This window comes from Pleurodeles waltl, chromosome 2_2, assembly GCF_031143425.1.
Source record: "Pleurodeles waltl isolate 20211129_DDA chromosome 2_2, aPleWal1.hap1.20221129, whole genome shotgun sequence".
Classification (NCBI taxonomy): domain Eukaryota; kingdom Metazoa; phylum Chordata; class Amphibia; order Caudata; family Salamandridae; genus Pleurodeles; species Pleurodeles waltl.
The window spans coordinates 298,835,630-298,863,029 of record NC_090439.1 but is presented as its reverse complement, the minus strand read 5'-3'; the positions used below and the strand labels follow the sequence as shown (position 1 = coordinate 298,863,029).

At 41.1% G+C, this 27,400-nt stretch overlaps 1 protein-coding gene across 4 annotated transcripts in view; it reads left to right on the top strand.

Moving 5' to 3' along the window:
* The window catches only part of MPPE1 (metallophosphoesterase 1), a 442,317-nt gene that overhangs the window by 207,204 nt on the left and 207,713 nt on the right, over nt 1–27,400 (top strand). For all 4 annotated transcript variants that reach the window (XM_069219749.1, XM_069219751.1, XM_069219750.1 and 1 more), the window contains one exon: nt 13,438–13,546. In XM_069219749.1, the coding sequence (XP_069075850.1) occupies nt 13,438–13,546 (109 nt within the window). The remainder of the gene's footprint in view (nt 1–13,437; nt 13,547–27,400) is intronic.

The following is a 27,400-nucleotide window of genomic DNA, read 5'->3' as shown; positions in this document are numbered from 1 at the left end:
GAAGCTCAACCTAACCAAGACAGGATTTCTAATATTTGTCAAGAAAAACAAACAAGCTACAATACAAACCTGGCTCAATAACATGAACCTTGATGGTTTGAAACCCCAACTCTCACTTAATGCCAAATCTCTTGGATTCACTGTGGACACCAACCTCTCCCTCAAAGAACATGTTGCCAAAAAACTAAGAGTGACTGGTATCAGCTGTCTCTTCTAAAGAAAGTCAAGCTGTTTCCTCCAGAAAGTCCTTGCACTCTCACATCTGGATGGTGGTCCTGGCCTACTCAATGCATTCCTGGACTCCATACTAGCATTCCTTAATAGCATCCTATACGCAGCAGCATGTGTTATCCAGGGCCTGAAGAAATATGATCACTCCCAGCTGGATGGAACCCCGTTGGCTCACATCACAGCCAGCACCCCTGCTTCTGTTGCAGACAGGCTAATCATGACTCACAGAGCTCCATCAGATTGCAGAGTAAGAACTGTAAAAAATTTTTTTTAAAAATCGACTAAGACTACAGGCCTTTTCCATCTATGCACCCAAGATTGGGAACAACATTGCAATATCACTCAGGACCGCCCCAAAGCTGCTCCAAATTAGAAAAGAGTGGAAGACTTACCAATTCAAAGAACATTATATCACAATACATTGACCTCCCACAACTCCGCATCCTCTCCTATTACTCTCTGACTTTAAGCTTGCCTGTGACCATGTACAAATTTCTGCTTCCTTTTGGCTGCGTTTGCGCTAGAGAAATACCACATACATACATACAATCCATCAAACAAGAATTGCAACACCATATTAAAATCACATTCTAAGGATGAAACTAACTTTACGGAATATCATCCATGAAAATTCTTCCATTACCTAGAATAGACCTTAAAGCAGCCGAACGTATGGACTGTTTGGTGGCCAAAACCAATGGCCTGATTGAGAGTGTGGCGGACAGGTTACTCCTTTGCAAATGTGACGGCTATCCCTCCTCTGTATTACATGTGCCATAGGATATAATGCACTTGTAATATGGCAGACGGATATGTCACATTTGTGACAGAGTATCCTATCCACCAAAGTCTAAATCAGACCATAAGTGTCTAGAAATGTGCTTAATCTCAGCGACCTCAACCTCCACACTGAAAAGCCAGCTGCTGAAGCTGAAGGCACCGCAGTGAAAGCAGCAGAGAAGGAGTAGTGGGGAGTATCCAATGTGAGGCTAGTACCACGGAAAGAAGAAGAGGGAACCAGGAGCTGAAAGATAAGGATGAAACAACTACTATTACATCTGCTTCTTCCCTCTAAATTTTCACCAGTAGGTGAGGAATGAGAGCAGAGGGAGGAAAGCCATAGTGCAGAACAGGAGCCCAAGGTATGGCTGAAGCATCAACTCTCCCACTACTGGGCATTATAAACTAGAATCTTGACAACTGAATGTTCTGCTGGGAGGCAAAGACGTTAGTGATAGGATTCCTAAATAACTGGAATATCTCCTTGAAAGCCATTGGCACAGATCTCAAGAAAGTTTAAGCTTCCTACTCATTGAGCCTGTTCGAAAAATGCCCTTTCCTCTGACATAGCAGACTGACAATGAGAGAAATAACTCCTCTGACCATATTCCTATCTTCATTGCCATCATATTCTGGAATGAGGAGCTTGTTGCCACCTATTTTTTCTCACTAGAACATGGTGTTGTCTAAGGACTTCCGTGAAGTAAATTAATGCTTTTCGGATAGCCATTGTCTCTCTCCATTTTAATAATTGATATCTCTCTCCGTCATAGACCATTAGTCCTGAAATGCGTGGTCTTTTCCAACATTGCTCATTTTTCTTTGTTTTGGATACTTCCATCTGCCAGCAAAATTGCAAAAACATTTCTAGCTGACATATTCCACTTTCATGGAAAGCCTTGCACCATAAATTCAGACGGGGCTCTCAAGTTTTTGGCGCTCAATTTTTTCTGCCTTGGGAGTCCATCAAGCTCTGTCCTCAGGTTACTATCCAGTGGACAGACTAAGTCAACCAGTCTTGAACAGTATCTGAAACATTTTTGTAATGCCACTCAAAAAGACTGAGCAGAATTCTTATCTTTGCCTGAATTCTCTTATCATAAACTTTATTCGCTCTGCTACCAAGGTTTCTCCTTTTTTACTGTATCCAGGGTTTCTACCCTCAATCCTTTCCAGCATCTTCTTTGTCCACTCCTCTTGGGACTGCTGCCACTGACTTTCTAGAGACACTTGATTTTGATAGCTAAGTGATCACTTTGAATTTATAACATTCTGAAACTGCTATGAAGACTAAAACTGATAAATTCAGAAGACCAATCCCAAATCTTATGGAAGGAAATTACATTTTGCTGTCTTCCAGGTTGTTGCCGACTTAAAAATGTACTAGTCAATTTCCATCCTCAATATTTTGGTCCCTTTGTGATAACCAGATTGATCCTGTAGCTTTTAGGCTCAGTCTTCCTAATTCATGGAAGATTCACCCCACTTTTCATGTTTCCCAGCTGAAGCCTTATGTGCCCGATCCTTTTCATCAAAGAGCTGCTCCTCCTCCTGTTATGGCAGATGGATAACCAGAATGTGAGACTAGTGAGATCTGTGATTCACAAATTTTCACAGCTCAGTTACAGTTCTTTGTTCACTGGAAAGCCTATCCTGCTAGTTAACGTTCTTGGGTTCTTGTGTGTTCACCAATTTTTTTCTGGCCTTGCCTAACAAGCCTTTGACCATGGGCTAGGTGTATACTATTGTGGCTGCATCATCTCAGCCATCTGGGTGTTTGAGGTCCACTGTGCCTTGCGTGGTTCCATAGTTCCTGGTCATCATAAAACACTGCAAGAAAACAGCCGCTGCGGACTGTGAATCTCATTCTCATTCACTGGGGCTGCCTTCACGTGTTCTTTAGTTGCTTCTTCTTGCCCCTCCAAAATGGCAATGCTCTGCCTGAGAGTTCACAACTGCCTTTCAAAGCTACTCTACAGCTAGTCCTGTTGCAGTTTTCATTCTCTTTTTTTCAATCATGACTGCCTCTTCCTTTGTTTCTTCCTGATTTTCCCAGTCCACTGTACTTCTTATTGTTTGTTATTTTCTGTCATTTCCTTTTCGAGGCCAACTTGGGATGGACTAATCACACTGATGAGAATCTCAGTCATAACCCCTCTTCAAAGTTTCAGTCTGCATTGCCATGGATCCATTCTGCAGTAACTTCTTAGTAGAACTTCTTAATAGAACCCTTTGGGAGGTGCATGGAAACGCAACAATATTTTCTGCACCCGTCTCTGCCAATTGCTCCAGATATCAATCCCAGGAGCCATTGAATGGCACAGAGACCGGCAACTGTAAGTGCTACTGTGAAGGAACCAATTAGACAAGTGGTGTTGAGAGTGTGACCCAGTGCCTTACTGATCTCAGAGTTACGGCCCAGTGCCTGTGAAGCAAACGTTGGCATGAGCACCTACACCCCACCCCCACTCTGTTTGTTAAACTAGGGCTGCTGAATAGCAGATGTAGGCGCCTTGGCAACTACAGGCTCTTGTGCTGAGGGCCCACTTGAAGATAGCCAGAGCCTCTAGATCTTTTCAGAGCTGGAGATGTTCAACATGAGTGTTGGACACTACCCTCAGGCATAGAGCCCCACATGCAAACTATAATTGTGCACTAGGCCCCACATGCAACTAAAAGTGCGCATGGGGCAGCGCAAGACCACTGAGGAGTGGGAAATATAGTACGATTCCACACTGGGCCCAGTTCATCAGCCCTCCCCCAAGACTTGGGGTCCTCCACTGCCTCCAGCCATCTGATCCTCCACCTGGTATTCTCTGCCTTTGATGCCAGTTCGAGGGTCTGGTCCCTATAAGCTCCAAATATTTCAGGGTGATTGTATAGAAGAGCGTGCCTTGATCCCACTGAAGATTAATGGGGAAGCTGAATGGCATCGGAAGAAGCACTGGTACTGCAGATTGTCCAACAAAATCTCACTTGCCCGATAATTTTGAGTGACAGGAAGTCTTAATACCATGCCTGCTCTAGTTGATCCCAACACCAGTTATGTGCTCATAAAACATTCACTAGAAGACTGTTGCATTCAGGCTGTAGACAGCACCACATCAACAATGGCATCCAGCAGGAACAGGCAAGTGACTTCAGCCAAAGAATTGTTAATATCGAAACCAGCAAAAAAAGACAAGGAACCCTCCAAATCACCCTTGTCAAAGCAACCATTAATTAAAGCCAGCATTGAGTCGGATGATGTAAACTCTACTCAAGCCTTGCTTCAGAAATTCTTCAAAGAGGACAAATTGGAGATAGGCACTATAATGGCAGATTTTAAAAGATGTTTCATGCAGCTCAAATGATAGCGGACTTTGCTGTCTCAACAGTTGATGGTCTAGAAAGAACCACGGACATTAGATTTGAGGAACATCATCAGGCATGGAGAATTATTTGTGCACTACAGGAACAAAATGAAAAACGTCAACTCAAGCACAAGGACCTTGAAAACAGGTCACAAACTAACCCCATCTGTTTTATTAGGCCTTCCAAAAGGAGAGGATGGGCAAGATGTATATAGCTTTGTGCAGGAGCTGGTGCATCCCTTTCAGGAAGACTTGAAGATCCTTTGAGGTAGCTAAACCGCATGCACAGAATGAGCCTGGAGGCATCCAATAAGAGAGGCCCCCACCTAGAAAGACTCGCAAGAGTACACTTATTTTAAAAAGAAAAGGATTGGATTCCTCTGGTTGGAGCAAAGGGTAGGTCACATTTCAAGGTCATAAGGTGCATTTATTTAATATTCTTGCAGGTAAAAGTGTGAAGTGTCAAATAGGTTCCATGGACAGTAGGGGGAGAAAGGCAGGGAGACAACCTACTGACCAGTGATCCATGAGAATGGAATGGATATTCATTTACGTTTTTGGAGGGATTTGCAGACTGTAGTTTGTTTTAAGTTGGACTGTTGTTGTGCAGTCTTGGTTCTTTAAGGTTTGATGGGGTTCAAACCAGTTTGGAGGCTGGAGCCGTGCTCTGTACTGAAGGAGGCTTGATAATTGTCATCACAACTTACTCTTTCAAGCCCTTAAGGTCTTGAACTGTGTACAAAACCTGCCTCCATGTGATAAAGCTTATTAGTTTTATTGCAAAAAAAATCCTGAACTCACTGGCAAAAAGAATGACTGTGCTTAACATGTAAAACAATTTAAAGGGAGACATACTATTCAAGAAATGTGCATGCTTATAAATGTCTGTTATCGTTACGAATCAAGATAGTTGACCCAGACAATATTTCTCTTCTAGACAACATAAAATAGAGCACATGGTTTTAGCCATTGCCTAGGTCTTCCCGTCCAGTGTAATAAGTCAGTCAGGAAAACATACCAGTTATTAAATTTGCTGCTTATGATAGTCTTGTTTAGATTAACTATAGCCAGTATTTATGCTCCTAACACTGGACAGGAAAGGTTTATTATGGAAGCCACTGTGAAAGTTTTACAAGTAGCAGAATGAGGTACAAATAAAAGAGGAGATTTCATTGTGGTGCTGGGTAGAGTCAAAGATGGATCCTCCAGGAGAGTGAGGCAGACAAGCTTATTTTTTTAAAGAAAACCGAGTTTGCCTTTTTAGCAGAGGCACAATGGATGCCTGGATTACTTTACACCCCAGTGACATTGATTTCAATTTTTTTTCCACTGGTCATCGATTGTACACAAGTTGTATCACTTTATACTGTGCTCTAAGTTGCTTCCCAAAATACATTATATATGTTTCATATGTGCATGTATTATTGATGCCCTTTTTGACTTGCCATGATATCTATAAGACTCTCTTCTCCTATGCATACACACAGCATTAATCACTGGAGATTAATGGGCAGTTTGCTACTTAATAAACTAGTCCAGGATATACCCAAACACAGTAATCACTTATGGTTGTGGATCACACATGTGAAGCGGATGAGAACACCTTTAGGGGTGGCTTGAAAGCTGTAGTCACAAGGTATTTAATCTCAGCCTACGCTGTGCCTAATAAGACCAGAGTAGAAGTGATAAAAGTCTTAGAAACTCTCCTATAAGAAATAGAATGGGCACAGAAGAGGGCTGGGTCTGTCATAGTCTAGAATTGAAGCTAAACCTTGACAAAGTGAAATTTGTACAAATGTGAACAAACATTGCTGTTAGGGACCAATGAACATATAAATTAAAAAAAACAAAGAATAGAAAAGACATTATTAGGGGTGAGGATTGAACTGTAAAACAGAACAATTGTGATATAGCCATTATATTCGGCACCTTCTACAGTAAATGATATCACCAGAAGAGGTTCCCCTAGAATACATAGATCCATAGCATTGGATCTTTCATAGACCGACATGCTTGGCTCATTTCCTGTCTTCAAAGTGGATGTCCCACTGTAACATAGAATAGCAGTATGGAATTAAATGGCCTGAAATGATTTATACCCATGTCTCTGTAGGAGCACATTCACCTAATTGAAAACATCTCGAAGTCTAGCCAATGAGGTGAGTGCCCTGAACCCTATATTCCCCCTCGGCTTGTGGCAGAATGAGGGTATATTCTGATCTGATGATCCTCACAGGATGTTCCTTTACTGCTTTTGTCCATAATACAACAACATTTGTAGACATTTTCTGCCAAAACCTTCAGTGTCCAGAATTGCCAACATGGCTTCAGAAATCGAATTCATCTGATACCTCCTCATCGGGGAATGAGTCCATCCAAAGCGCTCCTCCTTCACAAGAGAAAAAGAAACATATTTGCCACCAATAGCTTATTAAGGTGTCAAAAAAGGCATCTTCACAAACGATTTGGCCCTTACCCATTTTGAGACCTAGGCTAAGTTTCATAAAAAGGCTTTCAAAAACTTGCACAGGCCTGCCTCTCCTTCACCTGAGTGTGACATGAAAAAAGAACATCTTTATCTGCAACTATGCCCCCAACAATTTCTTGTTAGATGTAAAAGACAAAATCATTGATACTGGTTCCCTCTTTGACAACTACACTGTTGGCTAAGGTCCTGAGAACACAGGATGAAGAACTGCATTGTTCACCACAGTGAAACCCAGAACTGCAACTACAACATTATCATGCTGTTTGTCCATGATTTCCAGAATGGGAATCGCTGAAGATTAGGCACATTAAGATTGCCACTAGGACACTTAAGAATGAGTCTATGAAAGGCTCCATGATCTATCAATGATGCAAGTGCCAGTTGATCTTCTTATAAATATCCAATACATGATGGTAGATTATTATGCTTGTTTCCCGGCTGAACCACTCTCTCAGCCAACAAACTTGATTTACTGTGATTATTAAAATATGTGTCTACATCCACCAGAGAAACCACAGCCACCGGTCGAATCTCATCAGCCAGCAGAGACGATACCATCAACACCAAGGCCTTAGAATACAGCTCTAACAGCAGACCCTCTACAAAGTTGGGTCCAAGCAGATATGTCAGATGACAATCAGTATTCATAAAGAAGGGGAGTTGCTAGAAGCTCCAAGACTTCGCCTAAGGAAATGGGAGCAAACCTTACCTCTGCCACTTGACTCACTACCAAATGACATCAGTAGGTTTATTGCTCTTATAGAAAGAACTTCCTGAGATTTGAACTGCCACTAGCAAGAAAAGAAACCAATTACTTCCGCATGACTTTTGGGAACCAGCAAGGAATCTGTCAAAGCTGTATCGATTACAGACCACCTCTGGCAAGATGGCTTAAAACTAATGCAGAAACCTGCAACAATAGCAGCAGTGATCCCAGACTGGATAAAAAGACAAGGTGCTTGATAACATCCCAGTATCATTCACTGGGCGTCGTAAAGCAGATTGTACAGTAATGCAATAAGCTGATAGAGGATCAGGCAATCCAGGCATCACTGGCACTGCTCTACTGAGTAGGAAGGGATGGAGGTTGAGTTTGTTGCCCTCAGAACAAGGTTGTCTTTAATGGCAGCCACGCTGATAAGAGCTGACACGTTGGCTATCTCAGGCAGGAACAATCTCCAAATGTGGTCTGACATAGCACCAGAAATTAGCAGTAGGATATACTGCCTCAGGTTAGCTTTAAATGGCTGAGGCAATTATTTAAGAAGGAAGAACAAACTTTGGCAGCTCCTGTCAGTTCTGCAATGGATGTGACAATTCTTGGGATTCTGGCCATTTGCAGGGCCTGTAATGATTTGTAGATGTTGCTCTAATCTAGTGTCATCGTTTTGAGCAGAAGTCCAAAAATGCTTACTAGATATACCTTTAGATTTTTCCGCAAGCGCATTGATGAGGCCCTGAAAAGCACTGAAACTGACAAGGAGACAGCTCGATTCTTTAGAGCCTTACTACAGTGGCATACACAGCACTTTCTAGGAGCTAGGGCAAGAGGCCAGATATGTTGTGGAGGGTTGCAAAATTATAGCTATCCTTATCAGCTTCAATTACAGTCATACTGTTAGTATTTTTAAGGGGCACACTAACAACAAGTATACAAAGCACTGCCCGCAGCATGCCACAACAAGCCACAGGCTATACCTGTAGGAAAAGGAAGTGAGATGAAGTCACAGGACATCTTCACTGACAGCTCTAAGACAGTAGCTACCACAGTTAATATTGCTTGGAGCGATTGCCCCATAGGTGTAAGTAGCTCTGCTTTCTGGCATGAGTGGGTACAAATCACACCGGCTACTGGGGATTAGACTTAATCCATTTTTGACGCATTCTGACATTTATCCAGGATCCTCCAGAAACACCACCTTTCAAACTGAGGTACACACATCTTCCTCTACTGAAGACCGAAATCCCGATGCTATGAAAAGATGCTATAGAACAAGTAAAAAAAAAGCCATTGGAAGTTAGGCTTCTCCTCCAGGGTTTGGTAATCAGTTTGATAATACCCTCATGGATGATAGTGCACTTTACAAATACACATAACATAACCAAAAAGAATTTAAGGGAATGGAGAATTGTTGTAGATAGATATCAATTCAGTCTCTTCCTATGAAAGCCATTGTTCCATGTGGTCACCCTAGAGGAGGTATTATAGCTTTCGATGGAAGGAGAATTTATGGCTTCTTAGACCTACAAAATGCCCATTTCCAAATTCCCATTCACTTTAGACAACAGAAATGTTCAAGATTTTATGTGCCTGGTCACCATTCAAATTCACAGTGTTACCCTTTGGACTCAGAAGAGCCATGAAGATAGTCACAAAATATATGGCACTAGTAGTGACACATCTTTGCCCCTTGGATCAACAGATTAATACTCTTACCTCAATGACTGAATGGTCAGGACTTGTCTATGGAAACTTAAAAAAACAACTCAATAACATCTTGCATAAATCCATTCACCAGACTGGTCTTTAACCTGAACAGAGGACAATCGCCCATACTGTCTTCCCACACCATACGTTTCCTAGGCACAGTCTTGAAAACTGTAGGAACAAAGGCACATCCATCACACAGAAGTGCAAGCCTATCTATGCTAGAAAATCAAATTCACACAATACCAAGGTTAGAGTACGCTCAATGAAATGAGTACCACACTTGATGTGGAGCTTAACAATTAAGTGGCGCAGTTCATGGGACTTGTCTAAAGTCTTTGACTTTAGGAAAGAGTCATCTCCTGTTTGATTTGGAAATCTAAAAATGCCTTAAATATTAAGTTTCATTTTATGAGCAGAATTAACCTGTAGCTCACTGACCCAGGCTATCTGAGAAGAAGGGAAAGAGGCATGCTGATTCTCAAGTCAGAAATATTCAGTTCACATGAGACTAGTTTGAAAGGTATTTTGCAGCTTAGTTCTTTGACTAGTTAAACATTGTAAGTTCCAGCAAAACCTCTTGTCAGATAGAGATTACTTCATCAGGAGTTTTATTGTAATCACTAACATTTTCTGTGTTAACTGCTAAACATGCTTGGAGTAAGTCACACAACATGAAGGCCAACACAAACGATAGAATGGGATCTTCTTTTCAAACAAATAGTAGTAGAACCAAAGTCATTTATTTCAGTATTCTCCTGATGTTGATTACTTCTAAATCTAACCTTTATATGAAACAAAGTTTTCAAGCTTAGAAATGGAAGGGAGGAGATGGCCATTTGGAGACTTAGGATCTGCATCCTGCAGAATGGTAAATTATCTTAGTGCCAGCCATGGGTAGAAGGTCAGATTTCAATCATGGTATGCTAGACTAGCGCAGTTTGAATAAGTGAACACCCCTCTACAGTGTTAACCTCCCCAAGAGTAACGAAAAATGAAAAATTGTGATCCCTGATCTGTATGGCAAGACATTGGAGAATTCAACTGCATGCACTTGTTCTGGCTCATGTAGAGCAAAACAAATGGCTTTCTCACAGAGATATGAGGAATAACTTCAAAAATTAGAACAAATGCCTTTGGGCCTGATTTATACTTTGGCAGATGGGTTACTAATAGCAAGTCTTCCATATTACAATTACATTAAATCCTATAGCATTTGTATACAGTCGGCAGGATATTGGTCACATTTGCAAAAGGGTATGCTATCTGGCAAAGTCTAAATAAGGCCCTTTATCTCCATTATGCTGCCCTATAATTCCAGTCTTCCAGGGACACAGAACTGTTCCTGATTAAAGCAATTCACACTTATTTAATTAGTGCAGGTCAACTTGAAGGGTCTTCCAGAAACAAGTCCGTATTTTAAGAAGCCATCAGTGTAGTCATAAGAACCACACTACTTTCAGGTGCTCAGTGTAAGCAGAAATCTGTTCATGTGATGTCGCACCTGGGCTAATCCTTAACCTTTGTCAAAGTGATCTCTACTTTGTAAACTATTCCCCAGTGTTGGCATGAAGAGAGTTTAAAATTCAGAGTTTAAAATCCTGAGTTATAGTTATACATTATTTAAGCCGAGGGTGTCGAAACACCGATAGTGCTGGCGGTCTTAAAACTGCCCTAATACTACTGATCTCTGACTTCCACCTGAAATCAGGTGGAATTTCGAGACCAGTTGTGCTGGCGGTCGGGGATGCAGAGGCGGTACTGCCACCGGTACCGCCACGTCAAAAAGAGACTGCACACCGTATTGCAGCCTGTAATAGGGCGTGGCGGTGTCCAGATGGGGAGGCCCTCCCAGACAAACTCCTCGACAAACGAGGTAAGTGGAATGTCCGACAGGGGAGTGTGTGTGTGCACGTGTGTGAATATCGTGAATGCGGGTGGAGTGATTGTTGGTGCGTGTCAGCGTGTGTGAGTGATTGTGTGTAGAGGGGGTTGAGTGTGTGAGTGGATTGGGGAGAGCGGGTGAGTGCGTGTATGTGGTGCAGGTGGGGTTGTGCAAATGTACATATGCGCAATGGGGAGGGGGAGTGAATGGGTGCGTGAGTGAGGTTTTTGTGTAAGTTTGTCAGTGTGAATGGGTGTATATGTCACGTTTGTGTGTAGAAGGGTGTGAGTGCACATGGATGTGTGTGCGAGAGTATGCTGGCGACAGGAATGCTTATTCCTGTTGCCAGGGTGCAAGACCGCCAAATTCCTAATTTGGCGATATTCACCGCAGGCCCGTCGGCGGTGACACCCCCACAGCGGCCCAGGCGGTCTTCAGACTGCCAGGATGGTCAAGAGGGCCTATGTTTGTAAACTAAGTGGCTCTATCTGAATGACTCTACATAATAATGAGGTTGGAAATTAGATCAAAGGTGTCAGAATGGTTGTATAAATCAGTGTAAAGGTTATTGGAGAGCAATGGAGCAATATTGTGAGTATTAAATATTTTTAAATGGCACCTTTTATACTTAACATTTAGTCACAATATTAGACATAGACGGATGAAGCAATATACGCAGATTTGAAAAAAAATTTGGACTTTAAAGAACAAGGCCCAAAAATACTCTTTCTAGGCCTCCTGGCACTAAGGACTTTGTAAATGTGCCATCTCGAGATAGAAAGCCACCTGGACTGCAACCGCTCCTCTACCACATAAGGAGTTCTTGAGTATGAGGTGTGTTTAGGGCAACAATCAGTCCTACAAGATAGAGAGATAATTAGTGGAACTCAAGACCACTTTTGTTAAGAAAGACACACTCAAGAACCATAGAGAACCAACCAGAGATATAGTTTAAAGATTATTTTTTTTAATCAAAATCCTATCCTAGTGCATAAAATGTGAAGAGTAACTATTATAATTATCAGTAAAGTTATGGCAGCAAAATTCACAATAGGGTGAATAGCAGATAATATTGTAACATATTGTTTATACCATAAAGTGTTCTTTGTATTATTATCTCCAACCCCACCCTCACTTCTTTAGCTAACTAAGCTAACTAAGCTAAACGTAGTACCAAAAGAAAAGGGGCCATACCCACATACCTCTTTTGAACAGTAGGACCAGTCTTCAGCAAAATAGCAGCATGTGCTATTCTTAACTGCTTCGGAAGGCAGGCCGATAAGCCCACCCGGCAAAGGCTAAATGTTCCTCCCAATAGCCTTCAGCAAAGGAAGCTGATATGGTTCTGTATGACCTTTCTCTTGTGTCTCTAGCACAAAGTTCCTCTCTGTCTCTTCACCTTCTGTTCTTACTTTACACAATGTATCTTATCACTGGTGAATCTTTCGGAACAAACAAAATGCAGAAAGGGCCTTGGCACCCTTCCAGTTACTTACATTATGTGAAACCGTGGCCATTATTTCAAAACACTAAGCAAGAAATTAAGTTGTCAACTTCAATGAAACCTTCATTACTTAAAAGATTCAATGGAACAGAGAATTTGATTCATACAAAATAACATGAATATGTTAAAGCTTACTTGATTATCACTTTGTAAAGAATAATGACATGAACAAATGTGCATTTTCTATTTGCCATTTATATCTAAATAACCAACATATATAATTTAATAAAAAGGACACTTAATAGGAAAGTATATAACTATTATAGATTCACATAAAAGTGGCCTAGCACCAAAGGTTGGATTAGTACTTAGCTCCCTTCATTTCAAGAGCAGAAACATAGCCAATAGATCACAAATCCTTCATTGCAGCTAGAAGGAAGAGTAAGAAAAAGGTATACGCATAGAGCAGTACCATTACTCTGATTAGTAGTCTGTCTTCTATTGTCAATATTGGCATTCAAAATTTGGGTACAGCCTCTGAAGTTCTTTTATTCAGTCAATTTAGTCCCTAGTCCATAAACTATTGTTTCCATTGTACCTCAGCAATATTCCATGAGGGGTGCATTTGTGACAAAATAGCTTGAACTCCGCTTTGTTCCCACAATTACTCTTGAAATAGGTTTGTTTCAACACACTTTCAAAAAACGTGTGCAGTATGTACAGATTTCCAGAAGATTTCATCTTCTTCCTGGGTGTGTCCTGAATGCAAATATTACTTTGAAGCTTGACCGCAACCATTGAATATGTCTTAACACCATTTTTCCCCAGCTTTGTCCTTGTGAACAGTGTGACCCTTGAGGGAGATGGCTGCTCTATATGTAAGTCAGCTGAAGCTGCACTTCATGAACTGTCTCTCATCCTGAATTGTTCCAGAAAGGTAAGATACTGTATTCTATTTGAGATTTTCTTATCTCTAACTGATGCTCCTTGTGCACATACAAAGTGTGTATGTTTTTGATGACCGTTCATAGACCTAGGTAATGCACGGTTTTCCATCCCATTGTCCAAAGAATTTCTACTTTCTTGGAGGGAAAGACAATTCACAGCTTTCAAAAGTCTGCGTGTGGTTGTATTTTAAAATGGACCTTAGTTGCCAATAAGCTCTTGACATTCACTGCCTATGAAGTTCTCTTGGAGGGTAAATGCTTTGGAATCAAAAGAGACCTTCATTAGCAACCACATTCTAGCGTAGAAATTGAAAATGTATATCAAAGGAAGTAGGAAGGATAGATCATTCTGTAGGACAGACCAGATATTACTTATTTTTCACCTAAACTAATCATTTGGAAAGGAAACTATTTATGTTAGCGATAGGTTACGGTGGGAGACATAACAAGAATTAAAAAAAACATAAACCTGATATTTGAAGTGATTTTTTTTATCACCCATCTGAAGATGTTTTTTGGGGGGGGGTAGTTAGTTCTTTGTCACACTGTAGTATACGTGGTTTCAGTGTTTGGGTGTCGAAATGCATGTAGATTATTAGTCCTCAAGATGTATGTGTGTTGTTTTTACAGAGTACCTTAGGCTCCATTGACATACATAAGTTTGGATAAGTCAAGATATGTGTGGAACCATTGGAGAAATACCTTAGTTACCAATATTTATTCCAGATGACAAGACAGCATAATACAAAACCCACAATAAAAAATAAATCCTTATTGGAGTTTAGAGGTTTTTAAAGTGCTCACTGTTCCATCTTGCTCCTGGGGAAAGAAATCGTACTGAAAGGAATTGGTGGTGGAAAAGAAGATATATAACACAAAATGGAAATCAGAGAAACAATTATGGAGCCCAAAGAGTTGTCCTTCCTAAATACAACATATAACACGCTATAGAATTAACAGACTGTGATGGGTGTTATACTGAGACTAGTATGGTAGAACTACTCACCATCGTTGTGTCATCTAATGATGAATGAGTATCAACTGCTCTAAAATTAGCTCTTCAGAGTGACAGAAATCATTAGAATAAGGATGGAAGCTGTATGCTATTACTAATGGGGAGGGGCTACTTCCATTCTCATAATAATGGTTTCTGTTACTTTTAAAAGCAAGTCCAACTGGAGTGATACATAGTCATAAACATACAACACAGTGATGGTGAGTAGTTGAATGATACTGTTCCTTGCATTGAACAAATAACTTCAGATAGAGTCTGGGGGATTCGGCTCCCCCATTCCCAGGGTAAATATTATTTAAAGAACACTGGGTCAAATGGAGCAGTTTACACACAACTTTGTCTACAAATATTGAGGTTATAAAAGGTGCACTAGTGAAATATTCCATTACATGTGTGATATGCTAGGTAAGATTGACTACTCTTTCGGTGTTGGGGCTCATGTTTTTCCATAAAGCAATGGTAACCAAACAGTGGCTTGTTTAACCTAATGTATTCTAGATGTTCATTAAAATTATTAGGTCTTCAGGCTGCTAAGAAAGTCTGGTTATGCAAGGTATTTTTTCACTTCATTTTATCTGTAGGGCCCCTTCAAAGTTGGTTAACAGACAGATCTTATAACTAGCATTAAACATTTTAGAGGCAGGGTGAAAAAAGTTATTCAAACCTCACAATCATGGGATACAAATGGTAGAGCTTAACATAATTTAAAAGCCCATAAATCAAGGCTACTGCTCAATGACACAGAGTCCATGTGATCTGACAGGATCTAGTTCACACTAGTCTTAAAAGCTCAGGGGTCGGACAGCTGCAGTGATAATTGTAAAAATATATATCAGTATGGATGCAGAAATGCATCCATGCAAGTCAAGAAACAAACCTAGCAGTGATTGTCCTCTAGTTCTAAGGACCCTCAATCGGCAATACATCTCTGAAACTCAACAATTGCTCAACTATTATCTTTATATTTCAGAACTGCAGACATTTTGAAGCTTGGAAGTTTATTAAAATCCTCATTTCACCTACGTACAACATTGTCATTCAGAAGGCATAGCCCAATTCAACTTCAGAGTTTACGATTTTCATGGAACAAAAAAGTGTATTTCTTCCCCCAGAATGGCATATTTTCATTTTGCTTTCTTGATTTCTCACCCTACTTCATATTCTTTGTCTAGCGGTGTGTCTTTTCCTCCATCTGTGGGGCTACTTTCTGTTGCTCGTACCTGAGGTATTAGTCTTTTTACTCCTTTGTTCTGTGCTGTTTCTTTCACAACCAAAAATCTGCCCTTCTCCCACTTCCCCTCCACGTAAGCCACTCACAAACTATGCTTCATCACCCTTCTGAACTCCTCCATTAATTCTCTAGCAGCCAAGAAGCAGATCCTCCGATCCACAAAGAGTAAAATAGAGTGCACCGATGGGAAGCACTTGCATACCTCTCACCTGCTGGGCTTCAGTTGTTGTGTCATCAGAACAGAGCCTTTGCTCTCCTTCCTTTTTTCTGGTGCCAGATATTGCCTTGCAGAAACAAAAAGGTAATGGAAGGAATACTTGTATTAATCTCAGTCACTGGCAATCGATCGGGCTGCATTCTAGACCATTGTATATCACCCACTGTGCCATTCTAGACCAAGCCCTGCCTCATTCAAATCAATTTTGGGGCTGCTCCAATACAAAGAGTCCAGCCCGAACTGCCAGTCCAGGTCCCTTTCATGTCGGAAAAACAAGTAACTCCAGACCGGTTGTGACCTACTTAGGTCTCATCATTGAGTTAGAACTCAAGTCGCATGGCACAGTGAGCAGGGGACCCACTCCTTGGCATGTCAGTTGAACTTAGGGCATCAGCTGTAAAATCAACAAGGTGATGAAAGGAATGCACTCAAGACTATTTTTCCAGTGCATCGGCTCTGAAAACATAAAGGTGATGAAAGGAATGCGTAAATTAATCTCAGCCACTGGTGATTGTTCAGGGCTGCTTTCCAGGCCATTTTTTCACCCACTGTGACATTCTAGACAGAGAACTAGAATTGCCTTATGTAAATCATTTTTGGTCCTGCTCCAATAAAAACAGTCTGGCCCAAACTGCCAGTCCAGATCCCCTCCAGATAGGAAGACCCCAACCCCATATTGGTTTTGACTGTTCTAATAATATAGCTCATTGAGTTATGGCAGCATCAAATAGCTGCATGTCATCTGCATATCTTAAGTGTAGAACCTGGCCTTTTTTTCCAACTTAAGATATTTTAAGGTTGCTAATGGGGCTCTCTTGGGTAGTAATAATAGCTTTTTAGCAAATGCCGTATGAATGGTGATCAATGTAATTACGCATATAGACAGATACCATCTGACCTTTCTGTGCATGCACATCTGTTACATACAGAGCTTGGAATAGCAAACACCTGCCTCCAATTTATAGTCCATCTTAAGCAGTTAAGTGAGAAGCTGAATGCCATTGTTTCCCTAGATGCCATTGGCATCAAGGGTTAAGCTACAGCTAGTGCACCCAACCAGAATGAGTCTCCAACCATAGGAGTGCTGATGGTCCTTTAAGCTGCACTTTTGGTAGGCACAGCTTGAACTGAAAGTAAGAGCCCTCTCTCACCAACTGCAGGTTGCTACTCTGAACGGAAATTATACAACATGTCGGTCCTGGTGTATATATCCAGTCTGATCCCATTGTATCAGGTCAAAGTCCACATATCTTACTGAGGCCTACCTGAATCCGGCTCAGTAATAGCTGCTGGATCAGAATGGATCACTCTTCCTTTCCAATAATGGCAGTACGAAATGGTTGTAATTTACTTTGGAAAATGATTTGTTGTTATGTGTAGCATATCAGCATAAAAGACATAATGGTTAACACTTTCAGTGCAACTCACTGTGACCATGGAATTATCTTGAGCTCCAACCGCCAGCAACTAACCATGCCTGTGCTTCTGGGACAAAGTGCAAAATTCTGGGCGCTTCAATGCTGGTTGTGTATGCAGAATCATAAGAAGTACGGAACTATGGCAAAACAAAAACATTTGCCAAAAAAAGGGAGGGAAATGAACCAAGTGCCAAAACAGTGTCTTCGACTCTCTTTAATAAGAATGCTTCCCGCCAGTTCAAGGATTGGCAAAGCCAGTTATTCTCACGTTTAAAAGGCAAGAGTTGACCTATTTGCTTTTCAAATGCTTGTCACTTTCTTGCAGTTATCTTTTATCTTTACTTTACCATTCTTTAATGTCCACCAGCCAGATTGGTACAATAAAGTAAGAAAGTCAAATTGGTTGCCAGAGTATTGTGATGCGAGCATGCGGTGGCCATCTTGGAATGGGTTTTCCAAAATGGTTGCAGGACATGTGGGTGCACATGATGTATTACTTTATGGTTTTAGCAGGGCCAAGTGTAATTTCAGAACAGTAAGGTAAAAATAACAATAATCGGGCAAAAGGAGATTTGCGCAAACCAGTAGCACTTTGCTTCTGGTGGGCCTTCCAAAATGAAATAATAAAACCAGAGAGCTGGATAGGGAGTGGGGTGACAGCAGTGGTCAAGCAAGGGAGGACAAGTTCATAATTAGAGCACAGGGCAGAGCCCTCTTGGAAAATAAATAATTGAAAAAATGTGGGAAAAGTGTGATGGGGAGCAACAGATGAATGGGGGTATTAATGTGCACGCAAGAGGGAATGTTGAAGTGGACAAGTGAGAGATAGTGGAAACATGGCATGCACTCTGATAAAGTGCTGAAGGAAAGATAAAAATAATGTTCCCCTTGCAGCACCCCTGGAAAGATACAGCTCATCCAATCAGAAGCAATGCAGCACTCAATGTACTGTGTTTTAAACAATAAGGTCTTCAACAACATAAAAGTAAATAACTTGCTTCTATCTCTGCATAGAACCAAGTCAGATTTACCAAATGCCTTTCTGTAGTTCACCTGTTTGTTACCATTAATTTAGGATAATAGGATAGGATAATGTGAGATCAAAAGGAATAAAATCGTCATCTCAAGGCAGGTGATAGATTAAGGCAATGTATTTCTTGCATAAAACTGTTCTTATTAACCTGCCAATTAAAATGACCGTTTAGCAAGTGGTTAAACCATTTTGAATTTTTAAGAACACTAAAGCAGTTTCTCAATAAAAGAGTTGCAGGTACATTTCAACTTTATTACTTGACTTTAATATCTTTACTTCTTTTGAGGCATAATTGTTTTGGAGAACCAGGCAGTATGCATAGTCTACTTGAACTCTTCAAATTGTTATTGTTTTTTATTTAACAACGCTATTTTCAGTTTCTTTTAAAGAACCAATATTTTGTTTTATTTGAAAAATATTAATGCAGTGTAAACTGCCCTTTGAACAACTTTTCGACATGTAGTTACAAACTAGCTGTTCAATATTTATTTGCATTAGTGCAGCCACTTCTTCTTCCCGCTGTATCATGACACTTGAAACATGAAAATTACTTGGTGTGGGAATGCATTATTTGGTACATGGTTGGCAGCAAACAGGAAGCATATTTACGGAAACAAACAGCTAATGTTGCAATTACCATAACTATTATTACCTTCAATATAGTCAAACCTCAGGCTCCAAATAGTGAAGAAATATCATCCCTGGGACGACTTGTTTGTATCTTTTACTTAGTACACTATTATTGAAGTTGGACCTATAGGGTAAAACCTTCTGCTCCGACGGAACAACCCAATAGTAGCACTATTTCATCACCTTATTTGCTTATGACATCCGTATCTCTCGGACCAGAAAACCAGGTGATCACTGCTTTAAATAGAATATAACAAGAATCGTTATACTTCAAACTCAAAGGCATCCCGTATTGTGTTACAGAAGGACGTTTTAGATAAATCCAACAATCTGAGAACTTTATTTCGTTGTGGTAGGCGTTCATCCTTTGTATGGCAACATTTTTATGGTACTCTTTGGAATGGTGATCGTGCAGATCTTCAGTAAGCCTGGTATTATTTAAACCCCGTAATTTCAGGAAGCATAGATCATACAAGTAGATGACAATGGCTATTAGGGTAGTAATGATTATCAAGTCAAATGGTATGCACAATTTCTTTGTCAGAATGGTTCAGTTCCTTCCTGCTTGTTCTTCCTGAGCAGTTTGGACCCCTTTGCACTTTACCTTTTCCATCAGTAGTGGTGTGTCCAAGCCTCTGCAGAGGCAACAGCAAGGCAACCTTCGCCTGTTTATTAGTGGCAGAAACATGTTTGGTCAGTTCAACACAAAACTCTTGTAGCAGTGTGTCAGTTAATTGTGTTGTGAACAATGTTTTTAGGACCACCCAAGAGGTGAGGGACTGTCCAGTCACTGTTTCATGTGGGCTGAGACGCGTTACAGTATCCGAGTTCGATTGCATACTCATAAGGGTAATAGCAATGAATCCACCCAAGTCAGTGTAGATTCTTTGCATATTTGAGCTCCTTTGCCTTCAGGATGCAATTTCTCCTTTCGATGGCACCGGCTGCCTGGTGGGAGGAAGGGCGATATACACATTGAGACTTCTGTTGCTTCTCCCATTGCCTTGCAGACCTATTCTATTACCTTATTGATGAAGTGCGCATGTTGTCATTTAAAATCATCCGGGGCAAACCATAGCATGGAAATAATTCTTTCAGCAGGCATTTAGCTGTGGTCAAGAGTCGCATCGCTAAGTAGGGTAGCCTTCGATCCACTTTTCTGAACATACACACCACAGTCAGTACATACCGATAGCTACTTGTAGGAAGTAGCGCAATAAAGTCCATCTGCAAATGTTCGAAGGGTGTCTCAGCAGGTGCAAAATGTCCTGTAGGTGGTAGGAATTCCTTTACCTGCATTATATTGTGGGCATACCATGCTATTTTTATGTTTTGTCTGCCAATTTCCATATATTAGCGTTTTACCAAAACAGTTACATGCTTTTTACAGTGCTGTCTCGTCTGTTGCATCATCAATGTAATAGAATTTATCATTGTGTCAAGTAGTTTGAATTGATAACCATGTTGATCCTTCCAATATCCATTCACCAGAGTACCATATTGGTGCTATTACTGCAATTCTTCCTTCGTTGCCTGCTTTTATAAATCTGCGACGCCACATCACTAAAGTCATATGTGCTTTCCTTCAACAAAGAATTGGTGGGAAGCATATGTTAATAATATGACATTTTGTGCAGTTTGTTTGGCCATTTCATCCGCAAAAGCATTTCCTTCATCAGTGGCCATGTTGTATTTTTGTTCCTTGAGATGCAAGGAAACCACTTTCTGCCCAGAGCCTGCCAAAAATTATGTGCAACTCCAGACGCATGTTGGCTATCAGTGTATATAGTCACAGTTAATCCATCGCTCAGCTCACAGGCTCTTGTTAATGCCATTAATCCAGCTGGTTTTCCGATAATGCTAATAGTCTACAAGTTTCAATGACATTGTGTAAGATGGTAACAGCATAGCAAGCTGCAGTGGTTGTCCCATCCTTGAACTTAAAGCAAGAGCCATCAACCCATGGGTCACCATCTCTTTCCTCCATTGGTGTGTCCTGCAAATCAATTCTCCGTTTGCTCTGTCTGTCTGTGATCAGTACACAATCATGGGGCTTGTCATTATCATTCTGGGGAACGGGTAAGAGGGTCACTGCATTAAGTGTGTTACACTGATGTATGGTAGCATGAGGACTTAACAAACAACTTACATTGTGTTATTCTGGCATTTTTCAGATATTGAATTTGTGTTTTCTTTAACAGAATATCTACATAGTGAGGAACACACATATGCACTTTGTGTCCAAGAATCAGTATTTCTGCTTGTTTTAGGGAAACTGCTGCAGTTACACACAGGCATGCTCGTAAGCCTTGAGCAACTATGTCTACAGTGTGGTAAAATAAGGTCAGGGTCTTTTTCCGTCACCCTGATGTTGTGGGAGAACAGCAAGTTCGTACCCAACTTGTTCATGTCCAAAAGGTGAAATTCTTTAGTATAGTTAGGCATTCCAGGAGCAACACAATGTGGCTGTTTGATTTGCAGAAAACTATTGAGGTGTCAGTTAACCATGGTAAAGGTTGTGGGGCATCTTTAGTTTTGAGCGTTAGCAAGGGTTTGGAAAGAAAGAAAAAGTTAAGGATACATTGTCTGCAATAGCCTGCCATGCCCAGGAAGGCTCATATATGCCGTGTTAAAAGGGGTTGTAAGTCCAATACAGCTTTCACTCCTGAGGATCAAGTCTCCTTTCCCTCGTTGATAGGAGGTGCCGTAAACAGGCAATCTCCTGTTGAACAAATTTCAGTTTAGTGGGAGATACCTTGCCGCCATGTGTACCAAGGAAATTTAATCGGGCAATGGTGTCAGAAGTGCACCCTGTTTCTTTAACTCCTTGTGTTTCAAGTCCTTATTCTGTTCTTCCTGTGCCTGTCTCTCAGCGTAGAATTGTGCAATGGCCAATACATTTGTTAGTGGCTTTACTCCCCATGTTGTCCCATAGCTATGGATGGATAATCTTTTTTTTTAATAGAACTTTATTTATTAGTTTTGCAACACATACAACCCACATTACTGTACCCCACATTGGAAATGTTGAGAATAAAAACAAAATAAAAAATTATAAGGTCGGAGGAAGATTTTTTTTGTAATATAGTGTGCCGTGCTTACTCCACCATTTTAATAGTGTATAAGACATGTCAACAATAGTATAATAAAAATAGACAGTGCAATAACAGGTATCATGGTAGATTCTCACACCTGTCTGATAGGAAAGAGCGGAGGGTAGGAAGCAATAGTACGGTAAAGACAATGTATTCTAGTCAGAGTCTTGGGATTCTTACAGCAATAGGTAGTCCCTGAGTGGCCCCCAGATCTTTAGGTCTGGACGTGGAATGTAACATTGTGGCATATATTTCCCTATTACTGTCACAGTGGGTCAAGCTTTTAAGCCAAGCCGGGACAGTTGGAGACCGATGGCTATCACAGTTTAAGGCGATCTCATGCTTCGCTAGCAGTAATGCCATTGCTATAAACCTACAAACCCGCTGTGGCACATCCCACACATACCACAGCAGAGCAGTAAGAGGATCGGATTCCAGAGTAGTTCCTATCGTGCAGGAGAGAAGAGAAAAAAACATCCCTCCATAAACATTCCATGTAGGTGCAAGTCCAAGTCAAGTGCACAAAATCAGCCTCATCTGCATGGCATTTAGGGCAATGCTAGGGATCAAGTCTAGCCAAGGTGCAGGGTGTTTTGTATGCACATCGTAAATATTTAAAATGTATGAGTTTGTGTCTGTGGTTAGAGGATATGAGCTTCATTTGTTGGCAACAATAATACCAGATTTTGTCCGTGAGTGGACGTTGCAACTCCTGTTACCATAGCTTTGGTACCATACCCCTACCATCCGGATCGGTTATCAATGTTGTCTGTGATGTGAACTCTTCGGGGACAAGAGGATAAGTGTAGATCTGTGTGTGCAGGGCGCTATGAAGATGACCTTGTTCAAATTGGTTTATGGGAGTGGAATTAGCAACCCCGAATATCGTCTGTGTTGGGATAGGACATAACCATCAGGGAACAGGATGCTGAACATGTGTGCATTGCCTGGTGGGATAGTGTGCATTTGACCAGCAACTTGCTAGCAGTGGTTAACCACCGGTTGCCTGAGGGGCAGGGAGGGGTAGTATAACACATCTCTGCCAAGGAGTCGAAGTAGTTTGCATCCACGCTCAACTGGCAGTGAAACAGGTGTGGGCATAGGCTGGGTCCAGCAGCAGTCCTCGCAGTAGTATGGCGTGCAGGGGAATCGCTCCTTCCCGGTCACTTTTGGGCTTGTCATGCAGTAGCTGCACATCCCTGTGATATCAGTGATATGCAAATTGACATTGCACCACCAGAAAATAGAGGTGAAACTGTGGTACACCAAAACCTCGTTGCTCGTATGGAAGCACTAACATGTCCCAACCGATTCTGGGTCTATGATCCACCCATATCAGATGGAGAATGGATGAATAATCTTATAGCTTCCATTTACAAAACAGCTGGACAGAGCCTGCTGATCCCCGTCAGAGAATATGTTTTGTATCTGGGAGAAGAGAGCTTCCACATTCTCATCTTTTTCTTGTTTACAGTTGTTTAACTTAGTCCAGTCTAATCCTTTGCAGCGCACTATTTCTTGCAATCAAGTCATCAGTTTGCCTGAAAAGGCTACTATTTCATCAGTTACTTGGCCATCATACTTCTGTGCATCTCCTTAATTGTTAGTTTTAGTTCAATTTACGTTTTCAAAATTCTCCTTCCTACGCTTTTTCTATAGATCAGGTGGAAGGATACTAGAAAATATTTGGTCTCTACCATTCTGTGTTAGCTGTCCTATTCGTAGTATTTTTACGTTCTGGTGTACCTTTTATTAGGGTTATCTCTGATATCAGGATATCTTTGGATAAAGCTATCAATTCAGTCTTGGTCCAAGGGACATAGACATGGTACCAAGGGTTGTTGGCATTAAACCCTGGTACTTTACGCATAAGGCCCATCATACTGATAAATTAAGATTGACATTCATCTGTCCACTCTAGATATTTGGCAAAACCATTGTTACATTCAGCATCCATCTGGGCAAACATGTCAGATCTACCATCACAATGGGTGAAATTAGTAGGCGGCGCCAAATCTTAAGGCTGTGGCTGCTGCCATACTGAATTATGATGAATACATGATGTATGTATTACCTTCCCTAATTCTTATGTTAGGTTATTTTTCACAAAGTTATCATAGGTACCCAAATGCCTGTCTTCGTTTTTAGGTGACTTTTGTGGTGCCTTCTAGCCAACAATCATGAACAAATGCTTGGACTCTATTTTGTATTTCTTTAGAAATTATATGTCTCATCAATTTAGTGGCCTGGCCTGGCCCTCTCTTTAACAGGAGAGAAAGGGAAGCCTACGTCCTCCTTTGGTGTTCGTTCATTATGTTCCAAGGAAGACATTGTGAGATTGGGACACAGTTTGGATTTGTCCCGGTTTAGTACCTTGTAATTGCCCTTCTTGATCAGTGGCCTCCCGGTAGGGTGGCGGTTGTGGTCTTTTAGTGAATATATGTTCAATTATGGGGTCCTCTGAAATAGGCGTCAAGGGTGTATGTGGTGGATTATGTACCACAGACTCTCTACTTCCCTTCAAATGACACTGCCTCATTTCTTCAGCAAACTCATCAATCCTTGTCTTTCTGCCATTTTCTCTAGCTTTCTCCTCCTTCCCTCTTCATTACTTCCTTCTTATGTTGTTGCCTGGCGTATTTTTCCCATTTCCTCAGCACACCAAATTGCAACATTCTCACTTTCCTTTCTCAACCTTGCATTTTCTTAGATAATTCAATGTATCATAATCAAACGTGCCCTTCAATAGAAACTGTAATGAGGAATCCTTTTCAGTATATTCATGCTATAAATGTAAAGGCAGTCCAGGCTTCATCCCTTGTTTAGTCATCATCTCCCATGTTGGAGTTCCTTGGACTGGACCTGGCTGTACTTCATCTACCTGTTTAGTTACAACACACAACTTACTGCAATAGCTACCAATCTTCACTACTGCTATAAGATAATTATTTTAGTGTGGTAATGGTGAATCTTCTTCGTCATAATGCAAATGCTTCCCCTCACATCACTAGCCACTAAAAATCAACATCCTGTGGGACATCCAATAACAAAGTAGAACGCATTGTACTGTCCCTGTGGCCATATTAACCATTAGACATCTCTCATATCATGACACATCATTACACAAATCCATGGTACTTCTTACCAGGTCTCGATGACTATGTTGCCCCTGAGTTCTTTTAGCGACAGCAGAGTCAACTTTTTGTCTCAGGGTACTGGTGATTCCCTCAACTGCGACCGCGGGATACGCAATCCCTGAAGAGCCCCGAGTTTGTGAAAGCACATATCAGGTACACGTGTCTATAATCACATACAGCAATCAAACACAGAAGTGGAGGTACATTTATTTTAAGCTCAACCGCAGTTGGCACAGTCTTCATTTGCTGTTTAATTACATTGACACATATGAAATAGCTGAGTCAGACGTGTGTTCATAAGTTAAGTGTATACAAACAGAATTCTTACAAAACATGAATACATTCTCGCGGTGTGAGGACGAGTGTGGTTTCAACATCTGCTATTATTGTTCTTTCTTATCTACTTTATATCTACCTGCTCCTTCGGTTCTTGGAAACAAAAGGGAAGCTAATAAGCATAAATAGTTCTGACTTTACCCACCAGCTGCTTGGCTCATGAAGTCACAGCAAAAACACACCATTGAAGAACGGTTGTGAAACCAAATACTTGCCTTCAGAAATTCACTGTTTCTTTGTTACTGATGCAGCTACTCCAGTGAACACAGTAACGATGCTTTTTCTACAAGTACCTTAAATCGAAAAAGGATTCGATAGCAATCCAACTACAGTACTTGAAAATAAACTAACATCCATTTCAATGGCTGCAAAAACATTTTAATGAAAATAGAAGCCATTTCGAGTCTGACAAGAAAAGCTGTACAGATGTTCAAGGCCGAATAAAGAGGGACTGACATTGAGAGGAAGTAGTGCAGCCTCGAAGGCAAAATGTCTGCTTATTTGCAGAAGGAGATATTTGATTAATCCTGACAGAATATCAAATCACATTAAAAGCAAGTGACACCAGGTGTAAAACAAAGAGTCGGGTGGAGTTAGAGCCACCACCAATGCAAAACCGCAGAAGCGGAGTAGAAGCTATTCTATGAGGAAGGAGATCAGTATGAACAGCCCCTCATTGAAACACAATAGTACCATGACGTATGGCAGGATTTAGATACTGATTTACCAGAGGAAGACTTTCACTATATCCCTCCAGGCCATCGCAACCAGACAAGCTCTCTCCACAATTTAATAATTAACACGAATGGTACAACTTGAACAGGAACAAGTAGAGACGTGATTCCTACTGCAAATGCACTCCCTTCACAGTAGAAGGCACAATTCCTCTCCATGCTACCGAAAATTGTTGACCAGGTAAAGAGGGCTTTAAAAAAGACGGAATCTTCAAAATCAGTCACATCTAGAGTCGAGATAAAATATAAATGCTCTAAACTGGATACAGTTTGCATTAAAAAGAATGCACAGGCATCTCCTTCATAGTATTGACTGCAAGAAGGAGAGCTAACACTCCTGCTTTCACTGGGGCACCACTAGACAATGTGGGTGGTAGCGATGGTAGGAAGGAAGATGAAAAGATCAACGTCCACGCAGTGGAGAACTGCTAACTCCAATGTACTCCTGTACAGGTATGGATAGCAGTGGGAAGAAATAGAGCGACTGATGCGAAATCCTCCTGACCAGTATACATAAAAAGGGCCAAGAAAATAATTCATGAAGGCATCATCATAGCAGATGCATGCTTAAAGTCAGTGGTGGATCCAGCAGACAGTCAGCCGACAAATGTGCACTGGCACTATACAGAGACATCCATAGTTAAGTCACGGAATTCAAATAAGAGGTTTGGTACCCCATCATTAATGTGCCATTCCCTAGCGAAAGTAAGTTTGGGTCAGCAGTATATGACTCCCTACTGCAACTGACATCTACTAGGAGGCCAGTGGGGTGGCGCAACAAACAAGTCCCATGAACCACCACCGCCCAAGTAACTTGCATTACCTGGCAGAGCTTTTGAGGTAGAGCCACAAGGAAAGGCAGGATCCCTGGATCGTCAGCCACAGCCAGTAAATAACTATGTGAAAGTTTGCCCCTGGCACCAAATGCCAGTGGGGGACAAACTGGGAAAATGCCTCCAGGAGGATTGGAAATTAACCTCTAACAAATGGGTCCTACA